Source organism: Ostrinia nubilalis, chromosome 7 (assembly GCF_963855985.1).
Source record: "Ostrinia nubilalis chromosome 7, ilOstNubi1.1, whole genome shotgun sequence".
NCBI lineage: Eukaryota > Metazoa > Arthropoda > Insecta > Lepidoptera > Crambidae > Ostrinia > Ostrinia nubilalis.
In genome coordinates, this window is record NC_087094.1 from 9,891,275 (window position 1) to 9,917,533 (window position 26,259).

A 26,259-nucleotide genomic window follows, 5' to 3' on the forward strand; every position below is an offset into this window, starting at 1 on the left:
TGTCCCGTATAAAATCGAACCATTAAATATGATGAAGATTGGCACATTGTCGTCTCGATTTATAAAATGGATGATATTTATTAGCCACCATTTACTCTTATCTAAATTAACTAATAGATAGAAGGACTTGTGATTTTTTTTCGGATGTTTTAAAGCTAATATGAATAACACTTCCATTTTGGGTAATTTACGTATTTATAACAAAGTCATGATACCTACTTCAAAGTTATTTAAAATCCTCAAATAATCCAACTAAACATTTAAGCCAGTCGTACGACTAGAAATTTGATGTCAATTAGTAACAACTTTAACGAGAAACATTCCCCAAAATCGACGGAAGCCGCGCACGATGCACAGCAACAAAAAATATTGCACACAGCTTGATCTATTTTTGAGTGCATTTCGCGCTATTTTGGCGTTCCCTCCGCAGGCAATGTGTCAATGACCCCGTTTGCGTCGTTGTTCACGCACTTTTCGGAATTTTTGGGGCGATTCATGCGGAGTTAAACGGCCACGTATTTTCAGTTGCGCCCATTTCTGTTTGTTGATTTCTATTTGCATTTTACTCGCGCTGTAAATATGTATGAATGCTCATTTGTTAATTTATAATCATTGAGTTTACTTGTAACTATAGTTTATGTAGCATATCGACTCGCGTAACAGCAATATTTAGCAAAAACACTTGCCATAGGATGGTAGAGTCGATTGTTTGCGTTATAAATATTTAATAGCTTTCTATATCTTTGTACAAATGGAAAAGAAATTATATTATAAGATAAATAAAATTCTCATGTCAGTTTAATGTGCATAATAATCCTCCTAATATTGAGGAGCAATTAATTAATTAAGTTCGTTAGTAATTTAAAAGCAGAGCCGTTTTATATCCATGATGGTATAATAGTTATTGACATACTTAATTATCTAACGAAAACCTTGCATATATTTCAACGTACATATTTAATGTAAATGCAACAAAGCATATTAATTCGATATTTATGATAATTAGCGAAGCGAACTACAGAATTTGGATGGCCGACGAGAAGTTAAGTGTTAGCATACAAAGGGACGGCAAGGCGAGGCAACAATTTTTTATAAGCCGAAATCGGTTTTATACTATCGTCTCGCGGCGCGACGGCGGCGGACGCACACATTGGCGATGCGGTGTTGTGTCACAGTAGATAAATCAAACAGTACGGAAGCTTCATACAAACGCTCGAAATCAGACTCACGCACACAGACGCACGCTTTACACGAGCTCTAAGCGAACCTCGCAGTCCATCCGTCGCGAGTGTCGCGCGCGTTGTGTTTTTAATAATAATTTCATTGTATGCACTGTCCGCTGTATTTTTAAAAACATGCCACGAGTGTATTGCGTAGTGTACGGCTGCTTGAACTCGGCATCTTCAAAACCAGAACTTTTATTTTTTATACTTCGTAATAATTCTGAATTGTAAAAATTATTAAATATTACTTTTTAAATAAAGTGCATACATCTGATTTTGTAATAGTTCTTTTTAAATTACGTAATTACGCTTTTTAACAATTTATGTGTTCTATTTGATAAAGTAATTTGCTCCGCACCACGCTTTTGTACTAAGTGATGAACTGTATTTAAAATGAGGCAATAGCTATGTGAAAGTAAGTATCCGGTATTTTATTTGTGAGAATAGATCTTCTAACGGCCTCTAATAGTACTTAATCAATTTATTCGATTATGTATTCGATCATTATAGAACCTAATTAAAGTTTTATTTTTTTGTTAACTACTTAGTCAATTAATTTATTCCATTAGGTTTTTGATAATTAAAAAACCTAAATAAACGTTTTAATAAATAAGTAAGTAAGAACCCCATTAATTGTATAAAGATTAAGAGTGCCAACCCTAACACTCAGTCGAAGTGTAGGTATTTAACTCGCCGAAAGGGCTAAGTTTCCGTACTGCTTTAGCTCATATATATACTGTGGTTGTGTTGTGGCGATGCGCGCGCGCACTCACGCACACAGCGGCGCGCGCCCTCCTCAGCGGGCTGCAATTCGTCGGGCGCGGCGGCTCTGCCCGCGCCCTCTCGCCCGCACGCAATTGCACTGCACTCCGCGGCGCTGCGTGCGTAAAAAGCGCACGCAGGAGGTGCGGGGCGGGCGAGAGACCGCGGACGCGCCTGCAACCGAGCCAACAGTCATCGCCAGACGCTCGCAAGAGCACGCCGCCCCCACAGGGCGTATTCACCACTGGGACGCTTGCGCAAAACAACCCCGAACGTGTTACGAACTTTTTGAAAGTGCTAAGTGTGAATTTCTTCATGAGTTTTCCGAACATTTTCCTGTAGTTTTTTATCACTTCTGGATTTTTCACAGCGGAGGGTGAGTTTTTTTATTATGTAGAGTTTTGTAAACATTAGTTTTGGTCAAGGCTGAATTGGACTTTTCGGACTTCGATTACAGGTTTGAGCTTTATAAAGTTTTTTTTTGTTTGCAATTTTGCTAGTGTAGTTTATGCTCTTGCGTGTTGTGAATAAGATTGGAATCGGATAAGCCAAGCAATGCCAATTCATTGGTAACAACAGGAGGGACGCCGGTGCTTTCATCATTCCCCTAAGTTCGATTTACCTGCCGAATAAAAGGTAAAAAGTCAATTTGGCAGTGAGGAAGGGCTGTAGAGCGAAATATGTAAATGGGGAAGGGCGGTGCAGTGGAGCAGTCGCGCCGCCAGCCGCGAACGACACGACACAGTCGCGCTCTCGCAGTGCGCCCGCTGCGCTCGCTTGCACGTCTCGCGAACTCTACCTTGTGTTTGGTGGATTGTATTATCAGTTTTTCATACGTGGGCCGTGACGCAACTGGTTTTACCATGTATCCCGGCTCTACGTTCGAGGGAGTTTTACCGGGTTCGTAATTATTGCATGTTTTGTTTTGTTTGTGTTTAAGTGTATTAATTAACTGTTTTTTACTTAATTGTTTTAAATACTTTTTAACTTTATATCTAGATAATTTTGCATAAATTGGTTAATTTAAACCAAAGTTTTTTGTCAATATAAAATGTTTAATTACTATTTGCACATAATATGACGACATCCACTCTTAGTATATTTTATGTTATTTCGCTCTCTACAAATTAATGATTAAAAAATTATATTTGTTAATTTTGAGTTTTTATTGTTGCATTGTTCGCTAATTATAAACAGTTTCATAGTAGTTGTTGGTAAATAGTTTTTAGTGGAGAGATTATAATTAATTGACTGTACATCTTAATTATGTATAAACACGCCTTATCGTTGTTAATAAATTCATGTTTGTTCACAGAGTCGCAGTTTAAGAAAATGGGGAGTAGCGAAGGTCAGCAGACTTTCTGTCTAAAATGGAACCATCACAAGACGAATCTTGTGGAGATCCTGGAGGCGTTGATAAAAGTAGAGACTTATGTGGACTGCACGCTCGTGGTAGACGACCAGGTGACGTTCAAGGCTCACCGCGTGGTGCTCGCAGCCAACTCGCCCTACTTCCAGTCCATACTGGCTGACGTGCCCATGGACCACTGCAGCATCCTCTTCCCCGGGGTAAAAGACTTCGAGATGCGCGCGCTCCTCGAGTACATGTACACGGGCGAGGTGAACGTGACGCAGGCCCAGATACCGCGGATCATGAAGGTGGCCGAGCAGCTGGAAGTCAAGGGTTTGTTCGACATGACGGAGCTCCGTCGCCGGCCGGGCGCCAACGAGCGCACGCCGGCCGCGTCCCCGCCGCGAGTCGTGCCCGCGGCGCCGTCCAGCATCTCTCCGCCGGCTCCGGCGCCGCCCACGCGCTGGCCGCCACCACCGGCCGCGCCGGTTCTTTCAGCGGCCTACGAATCCGTTGACATGAACCCCCTGAAACGCAAAAAACTCTCCAGTATGTTAGCCACCCGCGATACACCCATCTTGAGGAACGTCCTCGCCCAGTCATCCCCGGTTGATTCCTCCCAACCGATTTCTCTCGTCTGCCATCCTGTTAACAATAATGGCCCTCCTCGTCTGCACTCTAATGGTTCCGCCCACGAGCCTGAGAGACCGCCGAGCCCGCAACGACCCTTTGACTATCGTCCTCGCAGATTGTCATCGAGAGCTTCGTCGCCCCATTATAATAACAGATCCGATCGCTCAGAGGATGCTCACTCTCCATACACGGAACGTTCCTTCGAGGAAGAAAATTCTCGCAATTTCCATCCCTCCCCTCCACCCGCGAATTTTCAACCAGATGTTAGAGCAGGACTCGCACCTTATGTACCACCGCAACAAAAGCCAGAGTGGAAAAGATACAAACAATATACGCGATCGGATATCATGTCCGCTATAGAATGCGTTAGAAATGGAATGAGCGCTTTACAGGCCTCTCGTAAATATGGCGTTCCATCACGTACTTTGTACGATAAAGTAAAGAAGCTGGGTATAACGACAAGTCGACCGATGAGTAGAGGAGTCAAAAGGGAGAGCAACGGTGCCGCCTTTCCTTACGGATTAAGTGGCACGGGTGGTAATGACGACGGAAATCCGACCACGCCTCTTATCGACCCATCTTTCCTTCAGCAAGCCTTAGAAGGGGCAACTAGAGATGGAGGACGCGAAGCCCTTCACGCCATGGCTCTAGCTGCAGCCGCGCACGCCGCACTCGCCCCTAGATCGCCGCCGCGATCTACACCGCAGTCACCTCGGTCACCGCTCCCCGACGACGATCATGTTGAGGATCTCTCAATTTCTCGACGTCACGATATAGAGCCACCATCCGGAGTCATAGTCCCGCCTCGAAACTTTGCCCTAGATTGCAGTAGCGAAAGAGATTGAACACAAGAAAGTCGTTTAATGCGTACATTCTGAAAAGACTGACTTAGGCGTACAAAGCTAGAAATAAGGCACTTATTGGTAGGCTACTGGTAGGACGCCACTCCGACCTGGCGCTCCGGCCGGGCGATTGCAATGGGCCCCGCGGCCACTTCTATTACTACCTCTCTTTTCTATTTATTTTCTTGAGTTATCGAAGCCCGATAACGAAATAAAATTTCCGTTACGGGGCTTCCGATGCTTATTTGTGATTTTATTTTTGTTTTTATTTCTTCTTTGACTTTTATGATTTGTATGATTTACATCTTTGTTAATAGAATAGATGAAATAGGTTAGCTTTAATTAGATCGTAATTTGTGTTAGTTTGAGCGGTAACTGTGTAGGGCCGAAGGGCGCCTCGGGCGGGTGTCCGCCTAGACGAGTTATTGTGCAATTTTGTTGTCCGCGACTGTGATGTTTATAGACTGAAACGCCGCTACTACCTCACGCTCGCTACTGCTTACTCTAGTCCTCCGCGTCGCACCACGCCATATCATTTGCAACAGTCCGTAACATAGAGTTTGTTGTCTGAATGTAAGGATCATTATTACTGTGGCTGTTGGGAAGGACAGTGCGACGCGCGACGCTCATGTCACTGCGAAAAGCGACCTTTCTATCCAAGTCCTATCTTATTCCTATATGTTACGGGTTAGACGTATCTTTTTTGTCGATTGCCATAATTTTGTTGTTAATATAGTTGTGCTCACCGTCATCAATATAATGTAAGTTCGTGTACATACTCGTATAACTTTATATTAAACACTAGCACGGTCGTTTTAATTTAAAATCCTAGAGAATACACTTAGTAAAATGCTCAATGTCATGTTAGTTACACATAAAATACCGTCGCGATTCGCTATTTATACGTAATAGAATATCTAAGTGTAAGATTATTTTCAATAATTAGTGTAATGTTTTAGTCTATCTATTACGGAACACATTAATTATATTGTTGTAAAATAATGTAGTAAAATCCTACGAAGTAAAGTTTGTGGCACTGTTTTTGTGGTTTGAAAATCAATCTGCGATGATTAATTTATGTAAGGTAATATAAATAATTTTATTTGTATACTATTGCCTCCTTGGGTTCACATAATCCGTTTGCTATATATTTCTTTACATGTGTTGACTTCTAATAAATAATGTTAATTTTATCATAATTGTTTAAGTTGAATACGGTATGGAAAGTTTTATTTCATAATTCATTGCAAGACTGATTTGTTACTTTAGTCTAGTTTGAAAATGCCATAGATACGAGTATATTGTTTACTTTAGTATTTGCATACGTAAAGTTAAATATAAGTTTAAACACTTGAGTGCGTGTAGAAGCTACACTTTGGTGGTGTCACTGTGTTGTGCCTTTGTTTTAATCAAGATTATGATGTATGTTAGGACATTCCAGTAGGTGCACGGTCGTGCTTTGTGTTCAAACCTTAAATGAAGGTATTTCCAATAAGAAGCTCGAAGGCGGTACTAAAGATACCTCTTGTAGCGAGTTTGTTTGTATTTAAGTATAATGCAATCCTGTAGTGCCTGAATAAGGTCCCATATCACTGTACCTCAGTTTGTTAAATCAGATGTTATGTAATTATTATTATATCCACTTTTGTGCCTATAGATATATATTTTTATTAAGTATGATGTTATTGCACTTAGAGTTCATCTTTTAAGTTGTGATTGCAAAATTTCGTAATGTAGTTGAGTATATTATGCTATTGTATCTACATGTCTAAGTTATATTAGAACAAGTAGTTCTCGGACATACATATTATTATAAGAACTCTATATTTACAAATAATATAATGTTATAAATATAAATTAAACGTTTAATAATTGATATTTACTTTTACTAAACCGTTACCCTAAAAAACATACATACAGTCGAACATATAACCTCCTCCTTTTTTGAAGTCGGTTAAAATGGATTAATCGTACTTATTCCTTAATTAATCTCAAGTAGCAGAATTTAATAAAAGCATCAGCCATTTGTTTGGCAAAATACTCGTATTCAATATTCATAGAGGCTCTAAGTTAAAGTACCTACCAACATTAGTTAATAAGTTTTTGCGTTATAGCAGGCCTCCGTCACTGGCCTATGCCGGCCGAGATAATTACCTACAGCGCGCGACAACTTCAAGTTGCAAATCAGTCATGGCCGCCACGCGCCTGTGTACACACGCGTACCTATACTCGCTCAGTCGATCATCGTCGCAATCAAGGTTTATTGTTCCAACAGCACTGTTATTCGTCTTTATAATGGAAAATCGTATATTTAGAAATAATAATTAACTGTAGTAATTTAAATAATTAAAAATAACAGCATTTTTTTTAAATAAATTTGAAATACTTATGGCAAAAAGCTATAGCAAAAACATTATTTTAGCTAATAAAACATTAACTTTACTTCACCGTGTCTATTTTCCGACACTACACCTTTTAAAACTGTTTGTCCAATTTCGAATTATCGCAACACTGAAGTTTATTAATAGGTACTTTGGAGATGGTACGAAATACAAACACCACTAGATTAACGTTTACTAATCGTAAATACAATAATTGCTTCTTAAAATTAAGTTTTGATTTATTTTACTTTGCTTAAACAACCCTGACGCTTGAGCTGCGAGCTAGATCAATTCTGATCACAAAAAAATTGCGCTCTTGTGAGCGTAGTAGTAAGGTGCGATTTCGAATGCACCAGGTTCGTTGGAAATTTTGCATTATTATTATTACCGTTAAAATGTCCGCATCTGATCCAGATCAAGGGAGTGCAATTTCTGTTGCTACTATTATGTATTCTGTGGTTATAGGTACAATGATACAATTAATTTTCTCTTGAATCAAAATCTAAATGCTGTAAAAAGGCCGAATTATACAAACATTCGTAGAATGTTTCAAATTTTTCCTTTAGCAAAAAATAAATACGTAATATGAAATGGACCAGTGTTTAGTCACCAAAAATATAATTACTTCCATAAAAGAGTAAATATTAATTTATTTAAAACTTTCATAAATTGGCAAGTAGATTTATGTATTACAGCTACACTCTACACTATGTTGTAACTGAAAATATTTCCACGTATGCAGGTAGTTCAAGAAAATGTTTAGCATGAATGACGTTACACTTACTACTAACGCCATCTAGTGCATTGAAGTAGCATTACATTATTGCTGGGATGCACCATCAAAATTTATCTTCATTAAAAGTTAAGAGTCTGGCAAACTCCATACAGAAAAGCTTGTAAAAGTTGTAAAACACCGGTTATGGAATAAGCAAGACCCGTCCTACGGCCCTTGCTTATTCATTAAATATTTATGTCAAATAGGAGAGTTTAACCAAAGAATATATTTACTCTGACGAGAAGAACGGCGACTCCATAGAAAAAAATTGGATTTTTTAAATGTTTAACTATGGCCACGCTCCCTAGGTGACCTATATGCCGTTTCTTTAAAAAAAATACATGCTCGAAGATAATCATTCCACTCGATACCTGCTATAAATATTTTTTGAATGAACGCAGTTTTAGATGACGTAAAATCATGCCACTGTTTTCTAGGCCTCCTATTGGCTGGAAAAAATCATCAGACTACTGTCAAATTTTAATGTCAAAAAATATAAACAAATTGCATGCAAGTGAGTAATGTTTTTCCTCAAAAATATATTTTTTAAAGGTGTTCCTGAAGTTACAAATTATCAGTGATGGATCAAGACGAATCTTTTATTAATGCTGATTTATTTAACGTCCATGATATTACTGAAATAGAAGGTAAGAAAGATTTATGCACACTTGTTATTTCCTATGGTGTTTCAAGAATTGCATCATGTATTTTTCTTATTAATTTCAGACTTCCTTAACAATTGTGATGATGCTTTTATGCGTAAACTGGAAGAGGAGCTGGCAACCACGGATGATTCTGGGTTACTTAGTATTGACACTAAAATAAAAACAGAAAATTCACCACTATCACAACACAGTCCACATTTCAACAGTCCTGGGAATCCTCTTGTATCTCAGTACACACATACAGTAAAAACTTCGCCTCAATCCCCACCGAACATTAAAAGGAGTCCTGTACAGGTAGTGCCTAATAGTGGTTTCGATGATGGCTATGGTTCGACGAAATTACGTAAAACAAACGATGGTGCGCCTCTACCCGACGTGACTCAACCCAGTAAAAATAGGGGCCCTGCTCAGGGCCCAATGATAGTGCAGCAAGTTCTACAAAACCCCCTGTATGTAAACTTGGCACCAGGGAGCATACACCAGCTGCCAGATGGCCGAGGATCTCTTGTCCAATTAGAAAGCGTCCCACAAGTGAAACAGTCGAATAAACCACAGCAAGCTGGACAGCCACTGCTGATTCAAAATAATCCTAAGGGGATGACTCCTCTTATTTTGAAAACTACAGATTCAAATTTCTCACCAGTGATATTACAACCAAATATTATAAATACAGAAGCTCAGACTTTAATGTATACCAGTGCACCTGTTCAAGGTAAGATTAATAGTAAAATTGATAATGGTTGAAATACTAGCAGTGACACTTAATTAATATGTACACATTAAACATTTTCCAGGATCCCAAAACATTCTAAACTCTAAATCCAGTCCAGAAAACCGACCTATCCATACATTTTTCACAAGTAACAGTGGGCCAACATTGTTGACCACGGGAATACCAGTTGTTATGGAGGGCGATAAGATTGCTCTTAGCCAAGTGCCAAGTCTTGGTATGCCTAAGGTCAAGGAGGTCAAGCGGAGTGCACACAATGCCATTGAAAGACGATACAGAACAAGTATCAATGACAGAATTATAGAACTTAAGAACATGCTAGTAGGAGAGGAAGCTAAGGTAAACTGTTAAGCTTAAATAAATGCTTCAAATTATTGTTTTGCACATTTTCATCAAATATTATTATCAGATCTTGGAATAGTCCATTATCTATGAGTGTGTTTATTTGATAGCATGACTTTCATGTAGTGTATAACAACTATTTGTATTTACAGTTAAACAAATCAGCAATATTAAGAAAAACAATTGAATACATTAAGTACTTGCAAAACCAAAATACCAGATTAAAACAAGAGAATATGGCTCTCAAGTTGAAGTACCAGAAAACCGGCACTAAAGAGACTGTTTACGAAGGGGCATACACTCCGCCTCACAGTGATATCTCTTCACCATACCATTCACCACATGCCCTGGATAGTGATTCACCCAGTTCACCAGATTTTAAGGTAACTTATGCTTCAATTAAGGAAAGTGCAGATGCTAATTTTGATGTGTTGTTTGGATATTTCATACTACTTAACTAAAAAATATGTAATAATATTACTTACAGATTGATGACAAATATTCAAAAATTGTTATGGGAATGGGAGACCATTCTCGTTTGGCGTTATGTGCCTTCATGGTTGGGCTTATTGCTTTCAATCCGTTCAGTTCTTTCTTAGGCAATTTTATGTCTGAGTCTTCAAGCAACGATTTCTCAGCAAGAGTTGATCAAAGGAAAATTTTATCTGACAACTACAGCAGTGAGTAACTAGCTATTTCTTTTTTGTTCGATGATACATCTTCTGTCTTAAATTATTAACAGATCATAATATTTTGTTCTTCTTTGTTTGGTTGCCATATTACTAAAATAAAACTTTTTTCCATCAGGTAACATTGGAATGTCATGGGCCTCTTGGTTGTTCAACACATTCTTTATTTATCTTATAAATTTTGTGATTCTTGGAGGATGTCTTGTTCAACTATTGGTTTATGGTGACTCTGTACCGAAATCACAATCTAAGGAAGCTGGTCTGTTCTACAAGCATAAAAAGCAAGCAGATGAATATTTAAAAAAGGTAAGTTTCCTACATAAATGTAAATACATTAGTTTTTTACAGGATTAATATAATATCATTTCACATTATTTTAAATTCATTACCCAAAATGTAGGTACTTTTGTGCCTCACTGTTTTGTCTCAATCTGAAGTACCTATTTTATGTAAAAAATATGTATTCTAGGGTGACGTAACAAACGCTCAATTGGAATTGCACCGTTCTTTAGCTGTGTGTGGTAAAAGTGTACAAGCGGGCGGACAAGGGCATGCCAAGTATTCTGCATTGGTGTCGGCAGTTCTTCGGCAGATATTGCAGCGCTTACCCTTCGGTGGATATCTGACCCGACGTGCTGGCGATTTGTGGTGTGATAGGTAAAATATTTTTTAAAAATTATACTTACAAATTGACTCCATCAGCATATAGAATTTGTTGCCAGATTAATACTGGTCATCATCATTTTCAGCCATAGGACGTCCACTGCTGAACATATGCCTCCACCAATGATTTCGTTGGTGGCGGCCTCCATTCATTAATATGGGTGTCATTTTCCAATATAAACCATAGACAAAAAATATTACTCAACCATATTGTTAAGCATAGAGCTTTTTCTTCACCATTTGTATTAAAATTTTCCTTTATATCTTTTCAATAGTTAATAGAAATAATGTGATTAGACACAATATCCATCTGTTTCCAGTCCTGCCAGACGAGCTACCCAGAAGTGGGCGGCCGAAGTCTCCAGCGTGTCCCATCGTCTTGCGCAGTTGGAGATCCTATCGAGCCACAGCGGTCGCAGCGAGCGAGTCCTCTTAGCGCTGCAAGCGGTAAATCTGGCTGAAGTGTCTGGGAACAGACAACTCATGGCCGATACCTACGTCATCGCTGCACTGGTGTTCAAAGATTACATGCCTAAGATCGGGAACTGGCTCTGTGGGTAAGAAATGTTTACATTATAAGATGTTGTAATTTAGAAAATTAAGAGGGCTTCCGTATTTGCGCTCACCAGATGGCGCCACTGTATGGCCCTATCACTCGCTAAGGGCGCCTACTAGTTACTAGTAGGCTATCACTAGCTTTAACTTCAATAAAGTTTCATGGCGTGTCTCTGCCATATAGAATGTAAAGGGGTACTCCGCGCTTTGACAGCTCCCATAAGTATGCTCATTGACTGGTATTGTCAACTACCCTATTGCGTATTTTAGCTTATCTATCGTGGGGCGCGAGTTATAAACTTTTCGAACCACTCGCGCGTGGAGAACACTCCTTAGTGCGTGTATCGATGTTGCTAGGCTGCTTGCGAGTTTGATGCACCGATGCATACAGTTTCACAGTTATTTTTAGTAGTCATTGTTCAATGTTTGGTCTTCCTGAATATGTGCTTGGAAATGTTGATATGGGCCTTTATAACATCTAAATACTTATAGCTACTACCTCCGCCTGTGCCGCGTGACGTGCTCGGATTCGTGCGCATTACCGCCGGTGCGTCTGCGCTGGGTGACGAGCGCGCGCGGGTATAAGTTCCTGCGCGCGCGCCGCTGGAGCTACGAGCGCGCGCACCCCCCCTCCGCGCTCTTCTGCCGCCCGCCCGACCCCGCAGACCCCCTCCAATACGCTATGAGGGTATGTATAGTCCGGTTGCCAAGCACTAGAATTTCGTCCAATGACCCCAAGCTACCCATCCTTATCGCTCGCGTGATATTGTTGTTGCGAGTTTGCGATGGGCGGCCGCAGTGAGAGTACGGGATAGCTTGGGGTCATTGGACGAAATTCTATGTTTTCGGAGACCGGGCTTTAGAACATGTTCACGTGACGTGTTCAGCTTCTTGCACGCTCCCACCGGTGCGCCTGCGATGGGTGACGAGCGCGCGCGGGGGTCTGACGCAAAATGTGCACTTCGCAAAATGTGCACTGCGCAAAATGTGGATTTTTCTATACAAATGTAAAGGCTGAAGAGTTTGTATGTATAATATTAGTATGGAAAAGTGCACATTTCACGAAATGCTCATTTTGCGAAGTGCACATTCTGAGTCAGACCCGCGCGCGGGTATAAGTTCCTGCGCGCGCGCCGCTGGAGCTACGAGCGCGCGCACCCCCCCCTCCGCGCTCTTCTGCCGCCCGCCCGACCCCGCCGACCCCCTCCAGTACGCCATGAGGGTATGTAGCACATGTTCACGTGACGTGTTCAGCTTCGCGCCGATGCGCCTTCAGCAGGGTACTCATCTAGCCGTGTAGCATGTAATGTATCAGATACTGTATCAAGTGAGTACATAGGCACGAGCCCGCTGCGAGCTGCTCGCGCATGGTTCGCAGGGAGATCGCAACGACCCGCCAAGTGGCGGTATCAATGCGAGCACAAAGGCGGCTCGCAGTTGTATTCAGGAGCTCGCAGCTAGATACGCGATGACCGTGGACGAGCCGTACTCATTTGAAGGTTGGTTACGTTACATTCTACGTTACGTGCTACATGGCAGGTGAGTACCCTGCCTTCGCTGGGTGACGAGCGCGCGCGGGTACAAGTTCCTGCGCGCGCGGCGCTGGAGCTACGAGCGCGCGCACCCCCCCTCCGCGCTCTTCTGCCGCCCGCCCGACCCCGCCGACCCCCTCCAGTATGCCATGAGGGTATGTAGAACATGTTCACATGACGTGTTCAGCTTCCCGCCAGTGCGTCTGCGCTGGGTGACGAGCGCGCGCGGGTATAAGTTCCTGCGCGCGCGCCGCTGGAGCTACGAGCGCGCGCACCCCCCCTCCGCGCTCTTCTGCCGCCCGCCCGACCCCGCCGACCCCCTCCAGTATGCCATGAGGGTATGTAGAATACGCTTGAGTAACAGGGTTACTCGTTGGGAAAAAAATCCATCCAGTTACACCGTTACTCGATGGGACATCTCTTCAAAATGTTTTGCGGCCGCCCGTCGCACAGTCGCGACAGCAATATAATTACGCGCGAGCGATAAGGATGGGTAGCTTGGGGTAATTGGACAAAATTCTACGTGCTCAGAGACCGGGGTTTAGAACATGTTCACGTGACGTGTTCAGATTCCTACGCATTTCGGACGCAGGCCGCTACCCACCGGGAAACGTGGAAAGCATTGAGGGAAACCTATGTTCAGCAGTGGACGTCCTATGGCTGAGATGATGATGATGACCGCCGGTGCGTTTGCGCTGGGTGACCAGCACCAGCACCTCCAGTATGCTATGAGGTATGTAGAACACCTCCAGCACCGTTTTCAGAGGTCTGACTGTGCACCTACAAATAATGCGATTTAAGTTTATTACTAGTGATGACATTATTAAGGTATAATACAGCATGTAGTAGCACAATATCATGCTATATGCTCGGCGTTTCTTTACGAGATACAATCCAAAACTAAAGCTAAAGTCGCTGACGTAACTCGACGGATTAGCAAGCTAAATTGGCAATAGGCAGGGCATATTAGCATGCAGAACTGAGACCACAAGGTGAACAGATGACCTTAATTTAAAGGTTGCAGGAAGGCACTGGGTGCAGGTCGCTTCCAATCGGCCAATTTGGAAGTCATTGGGGGATATGTGGTTAAAATGATGACGATGATAATGAACAAGTCTCCAACACGCACCTTTGGATTTCCCTTTGCTTTTATTCTTGTCCTGATATGTTTCGTCTAAGAAAGACATTTCAACCACCCAACCTTTGAATATAGTTCCGCAAATTCATTGCATTCTTCAACTTTTCTATCTAGGCGTACCACCTGGACTTGCTGCAAAAGAGTCTTCAAATGCTTCTCTGCGCTGACGAACGCAGCAACACCCGCGACGTCCTGGAACTGGTCAAGTTGATAACCGACGACGTGTCTACCGACGCCCCGCAACACACTGGTAACTTGAAGAATAATCTTTATCAAATTACACGTTAAACACGATTCAGAGCGAGGCAGTGAATTTTATTAAAAATCCGGAAGAGACCCGATTCCTAGCGATAAATTCTGATCATTTTACATTTTACAACTTGCTGATGCAAATTAGCATTAGAACCTCGAAGCCCATGCTGCATCAGAGAATAAAAATATAATTAAAAATACGATACGATAAAGGATAAAGTCATTTTGGGAGACTATAATTACCTGCAAAACCAGGTATTCCATAACGATCAATTTTTTTTATATCAAACATTTGTACCAAGCTCAAGTCCCCAAAAGACGGGACTACCTAGTTTAGGAACTATTAGTAAGTCATCTGACATTCTTTTAGTATACCTACCTTTGTAACCCGATTATAATGATTCGTGTTACAGGATCAATAAGCTAGAAATATTTGCTTTATAACTCAAACTCTTTGACACTCAAATGTTCAAGAAATTCAAATACCTGCTTTTCGTAGACATCTTTAATAACCGCAGATTCCCCAGGTTGCTGGGACCCAGTCATGGAGTGGTGGGCGAACATCGTGGGAGTAGCAGCCGCCTGGCTTCTGGCCGATAGCTCCCGCGCGTCTGAAATCGGGGACCGGCTGTACATACTGCCCGAGCCTTTGGCCACTTCCGAAGACCCTTTACCGGGGTATGTTTAGCACTTATTACTATGAGAATTGAATTTGTATTTAAAACGATTTTCGTCGTTATTATGCACTTTCGAAGACCTTCAAAACTGTAGGTTGTAGTCAAATTTTTTTGATGTGTCTAATAATTTACATAAAAATTTAGTTTTCAAGGATAAAAAAGTGAATATGAATAGATGATGTAATTCTCCACAAAATTTTACACTGCTAAATTGTAATGGCAAAATATCTCTACGAATAATTTAAAGTAAACGTCAACACTTACCTTGAAAATGTGCGATTGTACGTAACGAAAAAGTCTAAATGCAAAGATGTGCGTGCTGCCGTAGAATTGAAACTGAATTGATAATATGACACCTCATATAGATTACGTTATTCTCACACATGCGCCGCTTAGAAATTCTAGTCTCGATGTTTATAAAACACGCGTGTGTAGTTTATAGTTGTTTAATTAATAACTATTGTCTTTGGCGGGTAAACATCGGCCGATGATGATATAGCTATTGTGCTATGACCGGCAGGGCCCTGCATATGGCGTACAAAAGCCGCCGGGGACTATTGAGCCTCGCTCAGTGTCGAGATGAACGCGCCCTCGAGAAGACGTCGGAAACCATACTCAAGGTACGATAAATTCACTATTTGAACCGTTAAATGTATTTTATTGTGTAATGACATGACCCGTTCTAAAATGCATAGATAAAAAGTACTTTTGCTAAGGAAAAGACAATGCCGGAAATTGGCGTCTTTTTTTTTTCGCGCGGCCATCGACCAAACCTGTTTTTTTATTACAAAATAGTGTAATAAACCAAACTTACTATGACATGTAACCTCTAAACTCAGTCTGAACTGAGTTACGAGCATTAGAAGTTTGAACATTTTACATACTAGATTTGCTTTTGTGACACGTGACGCCACCTTCCATACAAAATCTGGCATTGCCATTTGACAGCATACTGGTAAGCGCAGCGCGTACCACCCTAAAAGTAGACAGTGACCCAATAAAGGTCGCAGGATGCCACTGGATGTAGGTCGCTTTCAACCGGCCAATCTGAAAATCATTAGGAAATGGCTTTGTTTAGCAGTGCACGTCTTATGACTGCAATGGCAGTACTGCAGTCGGTAGGTTTCTTTTTATCATTAAAAACGTGACATCTCCTTAGAACTCATAAAATCACCATGTTAAAGTAATGTAAACCCTAAAAAAATACAGTTAATTGAAAACTAACTGAGTACCAACGTTTGATATCATTTTAGGTGTGTGATATTGCTGGAGGCAAGCTAGCAGACTCCTTGGCGTACTATTGCTGCAAACAACCGACACAGCTGATGATGGTAAGTGCAACAAAATTAGTCCATTTCATTTGCATTAATTTATTTTTTTCCTCAAGTATATAGAAATGCATGGATCGTTATCAGAAGCTCACGAAGACCGACTATTTCGGGAGTGCATTGTAGTTGCATTGCACTTGTTTCCATTTGTGCAATATCACTACAAGGCAAATCTCGCATTAGTCACTCTCGTCGCCTTGAAGCCATTTTATTTATGTGAATTTTGTGTTGGTATGATTTTAATATTACTTTTTTTGCGTAAAATTAGGCATGATGATTAAATTTATATTTTGGCATGCTATAGGTTTCAAATCCTTTGCTATAAACTGTATGGACTGTTATTTTTTTCTTGCATTTACTTTTTTATGCCTATTGTTATTGACTCTATGTAAATTATTTTTTCCAGTTGTTAGGAATGAGATTTAAATCATTATTTATTAATGTTAAGTAGTCTACCTAATGCACAGCAATTTTATTTTTATTTGAATACTTTAATTCTCCAAATGAATTTTTGATTGAAACACCTTTTGCCTGTATCAAAGTCGTGCTTGAATTCAGGTGTCTTACTCAATATTGCTTTTAGTGTACTGCTTCAAACTCGCATAGGTGTAAAAAATATGCTTTCTATTGAACAAGCATAGCGTCACCTAGAATTCAATGGGACGGTGCTTGCGAGAAGACGCATAGCAGAGCGCGGCACTTTCTCGATGCCTATTGGCGTGTAGTATTATGTAGAAAGCAATGTATGCCGAGTTAAACAATTACCCTGAGTTCTGAGTTGCACCATCTTATTTAACTATAAGAAATGTCAAAAGTCTGTCAAACTCCATACAAAAACACGGGTAAACAACTCAGCCTAGGATGCTGATTTCGACTAACTCTTAACCGGAACAGTTATTTCGTAGTTTTAATGCCGTTGACGTCATTTCCAGCTGATGCAGGTGCTATGCGTCGACTGGCTGTTGGAGGTACGCGCCGGAGTATGGGAGGCGACCTGTGGTTCGTCACCCGCGCCGCACGCGCAGTTACGTGGCTTTCAACGAGACTTGCATTCGCTTCGCCGCCTGTCGCAGAGCTTACCGGTGAGACACATTCACTTTGTATTCAAGGAGTAACTTCAGGGTGTGACGTGTTCGTTCGTTCGTTCGTTTCAGCCGAAAGACGTCCACTGCTGGACAAAGGCCTCCCCCAAGGATTTCCACAAAGCGGTCCTGGGCCGCTCGCATGCAGGCAACTCCCGCGACCATCACCAGATCGTCGGTCCACCTAGTGGGAGGCCTGCCCACGCTACGTCTTCCGGCTCGCGGTCGCCACTCAAGAACTTTCCTGCCCCAGCGGCCATCAGCTCTTCGAGCTATGTGCCCCGCCCACTGCCACTTGATTTTAGCGATTCTGCGGGCTATGTCAGTCACTCTGGTTCTACGGATCTCCTCCGTATGCCGTGTAGTTCCTGCAAAATAGAATAGTGCCACCTACATTTTTCCTATGAATGTCGTAAAAGGTGTCTAAGTGGCAAATATGTGAAAATCAGGCCTCCCCTACCCGCCAGACCAGTCATTTTAGATATTTTATTCCTCCATTTTATAAATTATAGAGGGTCGTGATTTTGCAGAGCATTGCTAAACGTGTAATTTTTTTGATACTGATGTATAACGAAAGTTATTTCATTTTTCAGTGGGTGACATCACGCGTGTTCCTTCAGTCTGCAGTATGCCGCATGATGGCGGGCGCCGCGCCGCGCCGCACGCAACAGTTACTGGACGGCAGCCTGCGCCCGCGCTTAAATCGCTCCTCTATCATCTGTGGGAAAGGTGAGTGGAACTTACACCGTCGGGAAAGGCCTAAGGCTTTATCCGCTCCCAACTTATGCTTAGCGAGATGGAGATTGGTGGATTTTCAGTGGGTGTCCCTCCCTTCTAAAGGGGAGAGCAACACATAACCGCTGCGTGACTACGGGTGTCAATGCTCTTGCTCATCATCACACTGTAATTTGTCTCCAGTGTGATCCGAAGCCACAATCGGACAATAAATCATAAAATACATAACTTTAACTTTTCAAAGAGGAGTGATCCCACCTCTTTTTTCCATCAATGTAAATTCTGTAGCCAGGATCTACAGTTCAACCTACCAACAAGTCAAGGTTGAGTTGTCCTCAGGGATAGCTTACTGTCTTGGAACCAGCTTAGCGTGTTGATATTTCAAGAAAACCCACTTTTTAACGAATCCATTTCCTAATCCCCAGAGCGAGCCCTAGAAGGCGGTGGCGGCGACGGCGAACGCGCTGTAGCTCTATACATGGCCTGCAAGCATCTGCCGGCCGCAGTATTGGCCGCGCCGGGCGAGCGAGCCGGAATGTTGGCTCAAGCCGCCGCTACACTACTACGCCTCGGTCACCGAAGCCGCCTGCCACACTGCTACCATCTCATGAAATCTGTGGGCACGCTACCCGCAGCGCCGTAACTTGGCAACCCATATAAGATACTGGTCGTATCGGCACGCTGCACTGGTATTATGGGTGAAACATTTTAGAATAGCAGAAACTCTAATACTACCTTATCTGTTGTTTCTATCTATGCTATGGCAGAGAACTACTACTATTTTAATAATAATCATTTGGTTGTAGTAAAAATCATAATCACGACTTCTATTTCGGCAGGTCTGATTAATTATATCCGAAAAAAATTGTACCTGACGAAAGGACACTGCGTGTTGCAGTTATTTTTACATGAACTTGTTTTTATTTATTTTTACTTCGCACTTAGTGCTTAGCTTTAGGAACCGATTGTATTTCTTTAGTTTGCGATCAAACTTGTTATAAGTTTACAACAACAGTAGTTAGTCCAGTAGATGTATTAAAAATACTAAGCAGTTATCGAGTTATGTTATTTGTTTTAATGTATTATCAACATTGTCTTACTTTTATAGTTAACCAAATATGTACAATAGAACATAATTATGGAGCGAATATCCTGTCTCTCTAGACCTGCTCGAGACATTTTTGAACATCAGGCCATATTTTTGTGCCTAGCACAAAATATTTGTTTCGGGCTGCTTTATAAAAGTGTTTTATAATTATGATGTAGGTGTATTGATGAAGAAAAATAAACGCTTTTGTTCAGATTTATTTGGTTTTTCACTTCAGTTAAGTTTGATGGAGTCAGGTTCTCGAAACGACGAAAGATAAAGACGAAAATATAAACATTCATCATCATCATCTCAGCCATAGGACGTCCACGGCTGAACATAGGATTGGGGGAGCCAATGCTTTCCATGTTGCCCGGTTGGTAGGTTGGTAGCGGCCTGCGTCCAGCGCCTTAATGATGTCGTCGGTCCCACCTTGTGGGTGGACGTCCAATGTGTGTTATCAGTGATGACTTATGGTTCGGAAACGTGATCTTTCACTATAGGCCTTAACAGAAGCTCAAAGTTGCACAGCGTGATGGAGAGGGCTATGCTCGGTGTTTCTTTACGAGATCGAATCAGAAATGAGGAGATCTAAAGTCGCTGACATAGCCCGACGGATTAGCAAGCTGAAGTGGCAATGGGCAAGGCACATAGTACGCAGAACTGACGGCCGATGGGGCAGCAAGGTTATGGAGTGGAGGCTGCGTATCAGAAAACGCGGCGTGGGACGTCCACCCGCAAGGTGGACCGACGACAATATAAACATTATCAGCAGTATAATGTTAAGTAGTTTTCGGTGATTTTTTTCGTGGTAAGCAGACGCAAGCAGAGTAAAGCCTGCCTGTGTAAATATTCATGGGAGCATCAGGAAAATATTCGAAAGTCTAGGGGGCTGGCCGGTATGGACTTGGATAAAATAAAATAAAAAAAAATTAAAATTTAATTTTTAAATTCGAAGAAAACTTTTTTAAATATAAAGGCACTGGGTCTCTATCAGAAGGAACTCTAGGGGTGGAATCTCCATTGGCGTGGGTTAACGGGCAAGGAGATAATATCTTGGATGGTTGACAATCACTTTTCCTACAATTTAACGTTCCACCAAACTCAACACGCTTTCAAAGATAACCTCGCAGCCGCCTGCTCACACTTGACATGACACAACTGATTGACAGTTATCTTTTTCTGCGCATTAGTCAGGTGTTACGTTTAGGAATCACAAACCTTCCGCTCTACAGATTTATACAGATAACATAATATTAAGATTGGTACTATTAATCATCAATAATAATTTGCAGCATCTGTGTCCGGCGCCGACACGGCCAGCCTGACTATCGCACGGCCTCGTGCGCTTAGTCCAGGGTTTGTCCATCTGTAAACATTCAATTTCTCATTATCACAGCTCGTCCATTCCTGACTACAGAGCGTGCGAATATCAGATCGTAGAATCACAATAAATACAGCTGATCAGGGCGTGATGACCCTCGATCAGGAAACCAAACCATTACAGCTGGCCCGGGCGCGAAGCCCGACCAGGAAACCAAAACATTACAGCTGGCCCGGGCGTGAGGCCCCTTCGACCAGGAAACCGGGGTTTAGGTAACATGGCCCGACGCGCAAGGCTTACGCCAAGGCTCCTTCAACCATTTACCTCAAACCGCACCACTACTACTGCTGATCCAGGCATGCAGCCATGCGACCAGGAAACCAGGGTTTAGGTAACATGGCCCGACGCGCAAGGCTTAAGCCAAGGCTCCTTCAACCATTTACCTCAAACCGCACCACTACTACTGCTGATCCAGGCATGCAGCCATGCGACCAGGAAACCAACATTACATCAGCGTGGCCCGGGCGTAAACAGCCCCTTCAACCACGGCAACAGGGTGGCCCGGGCGCCCTTGGCCCGGCCCCCTCAACTCACTCACTCACAAAGGCCCTTCCAGTTTACGTCAATCACAATAATTTCCGTCAACCTGCACCAACTCTCAATGTCTGAGCCAGCATCCTCCATGTAAAACTTGATGAGTTGCGTAGCGTAGGTGTGCATGCTGAAAGATTTATCTCCTTTGAATAGTGCCCTTCGAATCCCACTTCTGATAAAGGCACTGGGTCTCTATCAGAAGGAACTCTAGGGGTGGAATCTCCATTGGCGTGGGTTAACGGGCAAGGAGATAATATCTTGGATGGTTGACAATCACTTTTCCTACAATTTAACGTTCCACCAAACTCAACACGCTTTCAAAGATAACCTCGCAGCCGCCTGCTCACACTTGACATGACACAACTGATTGACAGTTATCTTTTTCTGCGCATTAGTCAGGTGTTACGTTTAGGAATCACAAACCTTCCGCTCTACAGATTTATACAGATAACATAATATTAAGATTGGTACTATTAATCATCAATAATAATTTGCAGCATCTGTGTCCGGCGCCGACAAATAAATAAAAAAGCAATTTATCTTGTCTATGATGTTGAAGCGCAAGTATAGCCTGACCAGGAACATAAAAACCCTGGCATAGAGGCGCGTCAATCGCATTTGATAGTGCAACACTGAGTACAGTCGTACCTGTGTTAAATTAATAGGCTAACTTTATGTATCAGGATTCAGGATTACGGGCTAATTTGATATTTTCATAAATTAACCAAAAAATATTATTATAGGTAACCTGGTTTAAATAAATTAAATGAAACCATCAATCGAGCTAGTAGGATTTATTTTATTATTCATCAATAATCAAATTCAGAACTTGAATATTCAACTGCAATATATGTTTGGTCGTGAACGCTTCAACCTCGGTACTTCTTTCCCAATTCCATAAAATTCAACACTTAGAAAGTGACAGAAAATTTTAAAATAAGTAGGTAGTTGAAACAAACCACAGCTAATTTTCATAGTGGACTGTACTATACGATAAACATGACAGTCAATTTGACAACCTTTGTCGGAAACATTATTCAATGAAAATATTGTCCGAACCCTTAGTATTTCTCTTCGACAAATACTTTAACACATTGTGAACCACTTTTCTTTCACGACTATAAAAAGATTTTAGCAATTTAATTCACAAAATCAATTGCGCACATTTAAAATGAAGTTTGTTTACACTTTGACAGCAATAGACTGACATGCAAGGTGACATGTCAATGAAGTTTTCAGTTACTGTTGCCATTAAAAGAAATTAGTACCATTAGTTTTCCGCAACATGGCGAGGGTTTTTATGTTCCTGGTCAGGCTATACACTATGTGGGACCTATACCGAGCACCGAAGTATGGGCGACGTACTCGAGGAGAGAGAGGAGAAAGTAGCCGAGATGGTATTCACACGATTACGTCTTGGCCAATTTGTCTTGAGCCATTGCAATTAGTCATGTCGTGTGTTACGGGGCTTATCTGTGGGTCTAATCGGACGTTAAAATAAGTGACATTGACAGCTGGCAAAAGTTGTGTTTGGAGGTTCAATTGAATCGATAAACAAAACAATTTGAACATTTTCTGGGCAATTTGTTTATAAATATTTTAAGTTAAGCATTTGATTTTGCGCTCGCTTCTCATTGAATCGAAATAATGGTTAGATGTTAACAAAATAAAAGTTCATGAGTTCACGACAATCCCAGTTGTTTAGCTACCACTGAGTTTTTCGTATTTTTACAGGCAACTGCTGTGGCTACTAATCCTAAAAAGACAGCTTCTAACACTGTCCCAGGAGGAGTGCGAAAGAAATCGGGGCCCAAGTTTGAATTATCAGAAGAACAGAGAAGAGATATTAAAGAAGCATTTGATTTATTTGATACCGAAAGTACTGGTAAGATAGATACTAAAGAGCTGAAAGTGGCCATCAGAGCTCTTGGTTTTGAGCCAAAGAAAGAAGAAATCAAGAAAATGATAGCAGAAATAGATAAAGGTGATGGAAAAGTCTCATTTGAAGATTTCCTTGATCTAATGACTGTAAAAATGGCAGAAAAAGATACAAAAGAAGAAATAATGAAAGCATTTAAACTTTTTGATGATGATGAAACAGGTAATTAAAACTAATTTGCATGAACATTATAAATAAAAGCAAATTAAGTTAGGTAAACCTATTAAGTTAGGTATTGCATATTTTCATAGCCACTAAGTTTCACACCAAGTAATTAAATTTGAGGAAGTTTTATACTTTGATGCCCTTTGGTGGAGAACTATTTGACACTGACTGTACCACACCCACTACTTACATTATCTAGGTACTTATAAATGACCTAGAAACATACATTAAGATAAGCACAGCACTTCACAAAACCAAATTATCAAGAGTTCATGAATGTGCAATGAGCTTTGCTATATTATTTTGTATGTTTTCTCCTGAAATTACTTGTTTGGTACTATCTAAAGCTATGTAATTTTGTTCTTTCAGGGAAAATATCATTTAAAAATCTAAAGAGAGTCGCAAAAGAACTCGGTGAAAATCTAACTGATGAAGAACTTCATGAAATGATAGACGAAGCAGACAGGGATGGAGATGGGGAAATTAATCAAGAAGAGTTCTTACGTATAATGAAGAAAACTAGTCTTTATTAAGACAAATTAAATCTCTCTGTTCATAATTTATTGCAAGTTTATGTTGTAGAAATCTAATAGTCAGTATTCAGCTCATGGCTACATAGTCAAAGCAATTGTTTTTATGTTAGTTATAATAATTATCACCAAAATGTTATTATAGTTAGTTGGAAATAGAGTAGGATAACATTGTAGAATTTATTTTCACTAAATTCCAAGCCTACATCTTCTAGGTATTTTGTGATCAATTAAATAGCTTTCATTGTTGGTAGCTCATGGTCAATTGAGGTGTTTGTTTATTATTTTGAATGATAAAAGTAATTATCACATAGCCAAATAAACTGAATTTACTAATAATGTGCAAATATCTGTGGGTAAGTGTGAGTTTATTTTTAGTTAGTAAGATCAATATCTACTACATGCACAATGTGTTCTTAATCAATGTAATTTAATTTTAATATCCACCAGGTGCATTTTTAAATTTAAGTACTTTTTGTATTGTTTTGAGAAAAATATCTGTAGCTGTTCTTTTTGCCTATGTAACGGTTATTATCTCAAAAGATTATATTCTAGAAACTTAAGATATAACTATTTTATGAATAAAAGTTTATCGGCACTATGAAATGTTTCTACCTTTTAATATTATGTCTTAATCTTAATGGAATGGACACTAAATAGAAAAAAATAAAATGTAGGGAATCTTAACATTTTTATTTCTGCTTAAGTGGTATAAAAATAAATGAACATACTTTTATTTCACATACACATGGAGACAATGTATTATAGTAGTACAAAGGCAACTTCCACCAATAACTAACAATAGGAAGGAAGCAACATTATTTATTCTGGAAAATGTATTATTTGTCATGAGGTTGCAAGATTATAACAAGAATAATAATTAAAAAATCTATAAGTACTTAAATTTTTTGAACAGTGATATGAAATAAGCACCTGATAAATTCATTATACTTCAATAATGAGATTGCTCACGATGCATGTTATCCAAGAGATTCCTATTGAAATTGATCAGATTTCAAAGTAAAGAAAATGAGAAATAGGTACCTAATTTTTAAATGAAGCAGTACTTATTATAATGGACGTGATCTTTCCACCACATTTCCTTCTGGCTGACCAAAATAGGCTTTTTGGCACATATCTACAAATAAGCCTATTTCTACCACACCAGGGATCATCTTAATAGTGGAGTCCACTTTCTTCCAGTCCAAATCTTGATTTGTGAATAACCAATCAAGAATAAAGTTTCCATTATCAGTAACAACTGGGCCAGCCTTGGCAATAGCACTTCGGAGTTTGATTTCTCCACCATATAAAGCAATTACTTTATTTCTTATTGGAACGTAAGCCATTGGCACAACTTCGATTGGGATTCCTTTTTTGTATCTGTCTCCTAACTTTGCAGAATCCTTAGTGTAATCAGCTATGACAATTAATTTCTTTGAGCAGGATGCAACAATTTTCTCTTGAAGAAGGCAGCCACCACCTCCTTTAATCAAAGTCATTTTAGAGTCCACTTCATCTGCACCATCAACAGTGACATCTATTACAGGATTGGTTTCAAGTTCTCCAAGTGTTAAATTGTGTTTCAGAATAAGCTGTTTTGCTTGAAAAGATGTTGGTACGCAGGTCACCTTCAAATTTTCCGTCTCCACTCGTTCGGCGAGACGCTGAACGGCATAAACCACAGTAGAACCGCTGCCGACACCGAAAACACAATTATTTGTAACAAACTCGTCTACGGCTCGATAAGCCGCAACTTGCTTAGCTTGTTCCAGGGACATGTTTCCAATATTTGCACTTATTAGACGAACACTTCTGACAATAACAGCACTGTTGCAATACTTGAGTATTTTAGTGAATGCGTCCTTTGCAAACATTCATCTGGGTTATTTATAGAATTTTATGATTGTAAATATTTAAATGTGTGTAGGTGTGCACACGTGGTTAAGAACCAGTAACAACCATGCGGTGTGTGAGAAATTCTATACAATTTTACGGATTCATTCTAGCCGCAAAGTTCACTTCCTTCAAGTACGACGTAAGTAAATGTCAATAAAGCGCGCGAAGTTCAAACTGACAAGTGACAGGTCGGTAACGCGGTCCGATTTACGTGGTCAGTGCTTTATGAACGAACGGTTTAAAATTTTCTAAAAAATGTGCTCAAGTCTAAGGCTCAAGTATTCGATTGCGGAGGGAAAAGGGAAATATAGATGACCCACGCTGAACTGTTCCACCAAACTCAATGACAGGGGGGCGCTACCATTG

General features: G+C 40.7%; 4 protein-coding genes across 5 annotated transcripts; 3 read left to right on the forward strand and 1 right to left on the reverse strand.

Annotated features, from left to right (window-relative positions):
• The first annotated feature begins 2,198 nt into the window (after positions 1 to 2,198).
• On the forward strand, positions 2,199 to 4,814 carry LOC135073443 (uncharacterized). The gene is made up of 2 exons (XM_063967625.1): positions 2,199 to 2,361; positions 3,301 to 4,814. The coding sequence occupies exon 2, from the start codon at positions 3,318 to 3,320 to the stop codon at positions 4,812 to 4,814; it is 1,497 nt and encodes a 498-aa protein (XP_063823695.1). The 5' UTR covers positions 2,199 to 2,361; positions 3,301 to 3,317.
• Positions 4,815 to 8,431: 3,617 nt separating this feature from the next.
• On the forward strand, positions 8,432 to 19,640 carry LOC135073241 (sterol regulatory element-binding protein 1). 2 transcript variants are annotated; one of them, XM_063967346.1, is made up of 16 exons: positions 8,432 to 8,614; positions 8,694 to 9,344; positions 9,427 to 9,701; positions 9,857 to 10,087; positions 10,192 to 10,384; positions 10,512 to 10,699; positions 10,863 to 11,050; positions 11,377 to 11,613; positions 12,104 to 12,299; positions 14,396 to 14,531; positions 15,052 to 15,211; positions 15,731 to 15,830; positions 16,464 to 16,541; positions 17,471 to 17,620; positions 18,214 to 18,349; positions 18,781 to 19,640. In XM_063967346.1, exons 1-16 carry the CDS (start codon positions 8,548 to 8,550, stop codon positions 18,996 to 18,998), a joined length of 3,204 nt encoding a protein of 1,067 aa, XP_063823416.1. In that variant the 5' UTR covers positions 8,432 to 8,547; the 3' UTR covers positions 18,999 to 19,640. The 2 variants fall into 2 exon arrangements, with proteins under 2 accessions (XP_063823416.1, XP_063823417.1); XM_063967347.1 differs by having other exon boundaries at positions 8,433 to 8,614; positions 15,061 to 15,211.
• Positions 19,641 to 22,877: 3,237 nt separating this feature from the next.
• LOC135073244 (uncharacterized) lies at positions 22,878 to 24,601 on the forward strand. The gene is made up of 3 exons (XM_063967351.1): positions 22,878 to 23,010; positions 23,095 to 23,461; positions 23,834 to 24,601. Exons 1-3 carry the CDS (start codon positions 23,008 to 23,010, stop codon positions 23,995 to 23,997), a joined length of 534 nt encoding a protein of 177 aa, XP_063823421.1. The 5' UTR covers positions 22,878 to 23,007; the 3' UTR covers positions 23,998 to 24,601.
• Positions 24,602 to 24,666: 65 nt separating this feature from the next.
• Positions 24,667 to 26,174, reverse strand: LOC135073243 (ribose-5-phosphate isomerase). The gene has a single exon (XM_063967349.1). It carries the CDS (start codon positions 25,869 to 25,871, stop codon positions 25,065 to 25,067), a length of 807 nt encoding a protein of 268 aa, XP_063823419.1. The 5' UTR covers positions 25,872 to 26,174; the 3' UTR covers positions 24,667 to 25,064.
• Positions 26,175 to 26,259: the final 85 nt, after the last annotated feature.

What these genes read in the sequence shown, in the direction of transcription:
- LOC135073243 (XM_063967349.1), bottom strand. Translation starts at nt 25,871, where the DNA reads ATGTTTGCAAAGGACGCATTCACTAAAATACTCAAGTATTGCAACAGT.
- LOC135073443 (XM_063967625.1), top strand. Translation starts at nt 3,318, where the DNA reads ATGGGGAGTAGCGAAGGTCAGCAGACTTTCTGTCTAAAATGGAACCAT.
- LOC135073244 (XM_063967351.1), top strand. An exon ending in TTTTGATGATGATGAAACAG is followed by an intron (nt 23,462 to 23,833) that starts GTAATTAAAACT and finishes TTGTTCTTTCAG; the next exon opens with GGAAAATATCATTTAAAAAT.
- LOC135073241 (XM_063967346.1), top strand. Translation starts at nt 8,548, where the DNA reads ATGGATCAAGACGAATCTTTTATTAATGCTGATTTATTTAACGTCCAT. An exon ending in TTTATCTGACAACTACAGCA is followed by an intron (nt 10,385 to 10,511) that starts GTGAGTAACTAG and finishes TTTTTCCATCAG; the next exon opens with GTAACATTGGAATGTCATGG. An exon ending in CGTCGGAAACCATACTCAAG is followed by an intron (nt 15,831 to 16,463) that starts GTACGATAAATT and finishes ATATCATTTTAG; the next exon opens with GTGTGTGATATTGCTGGAGG.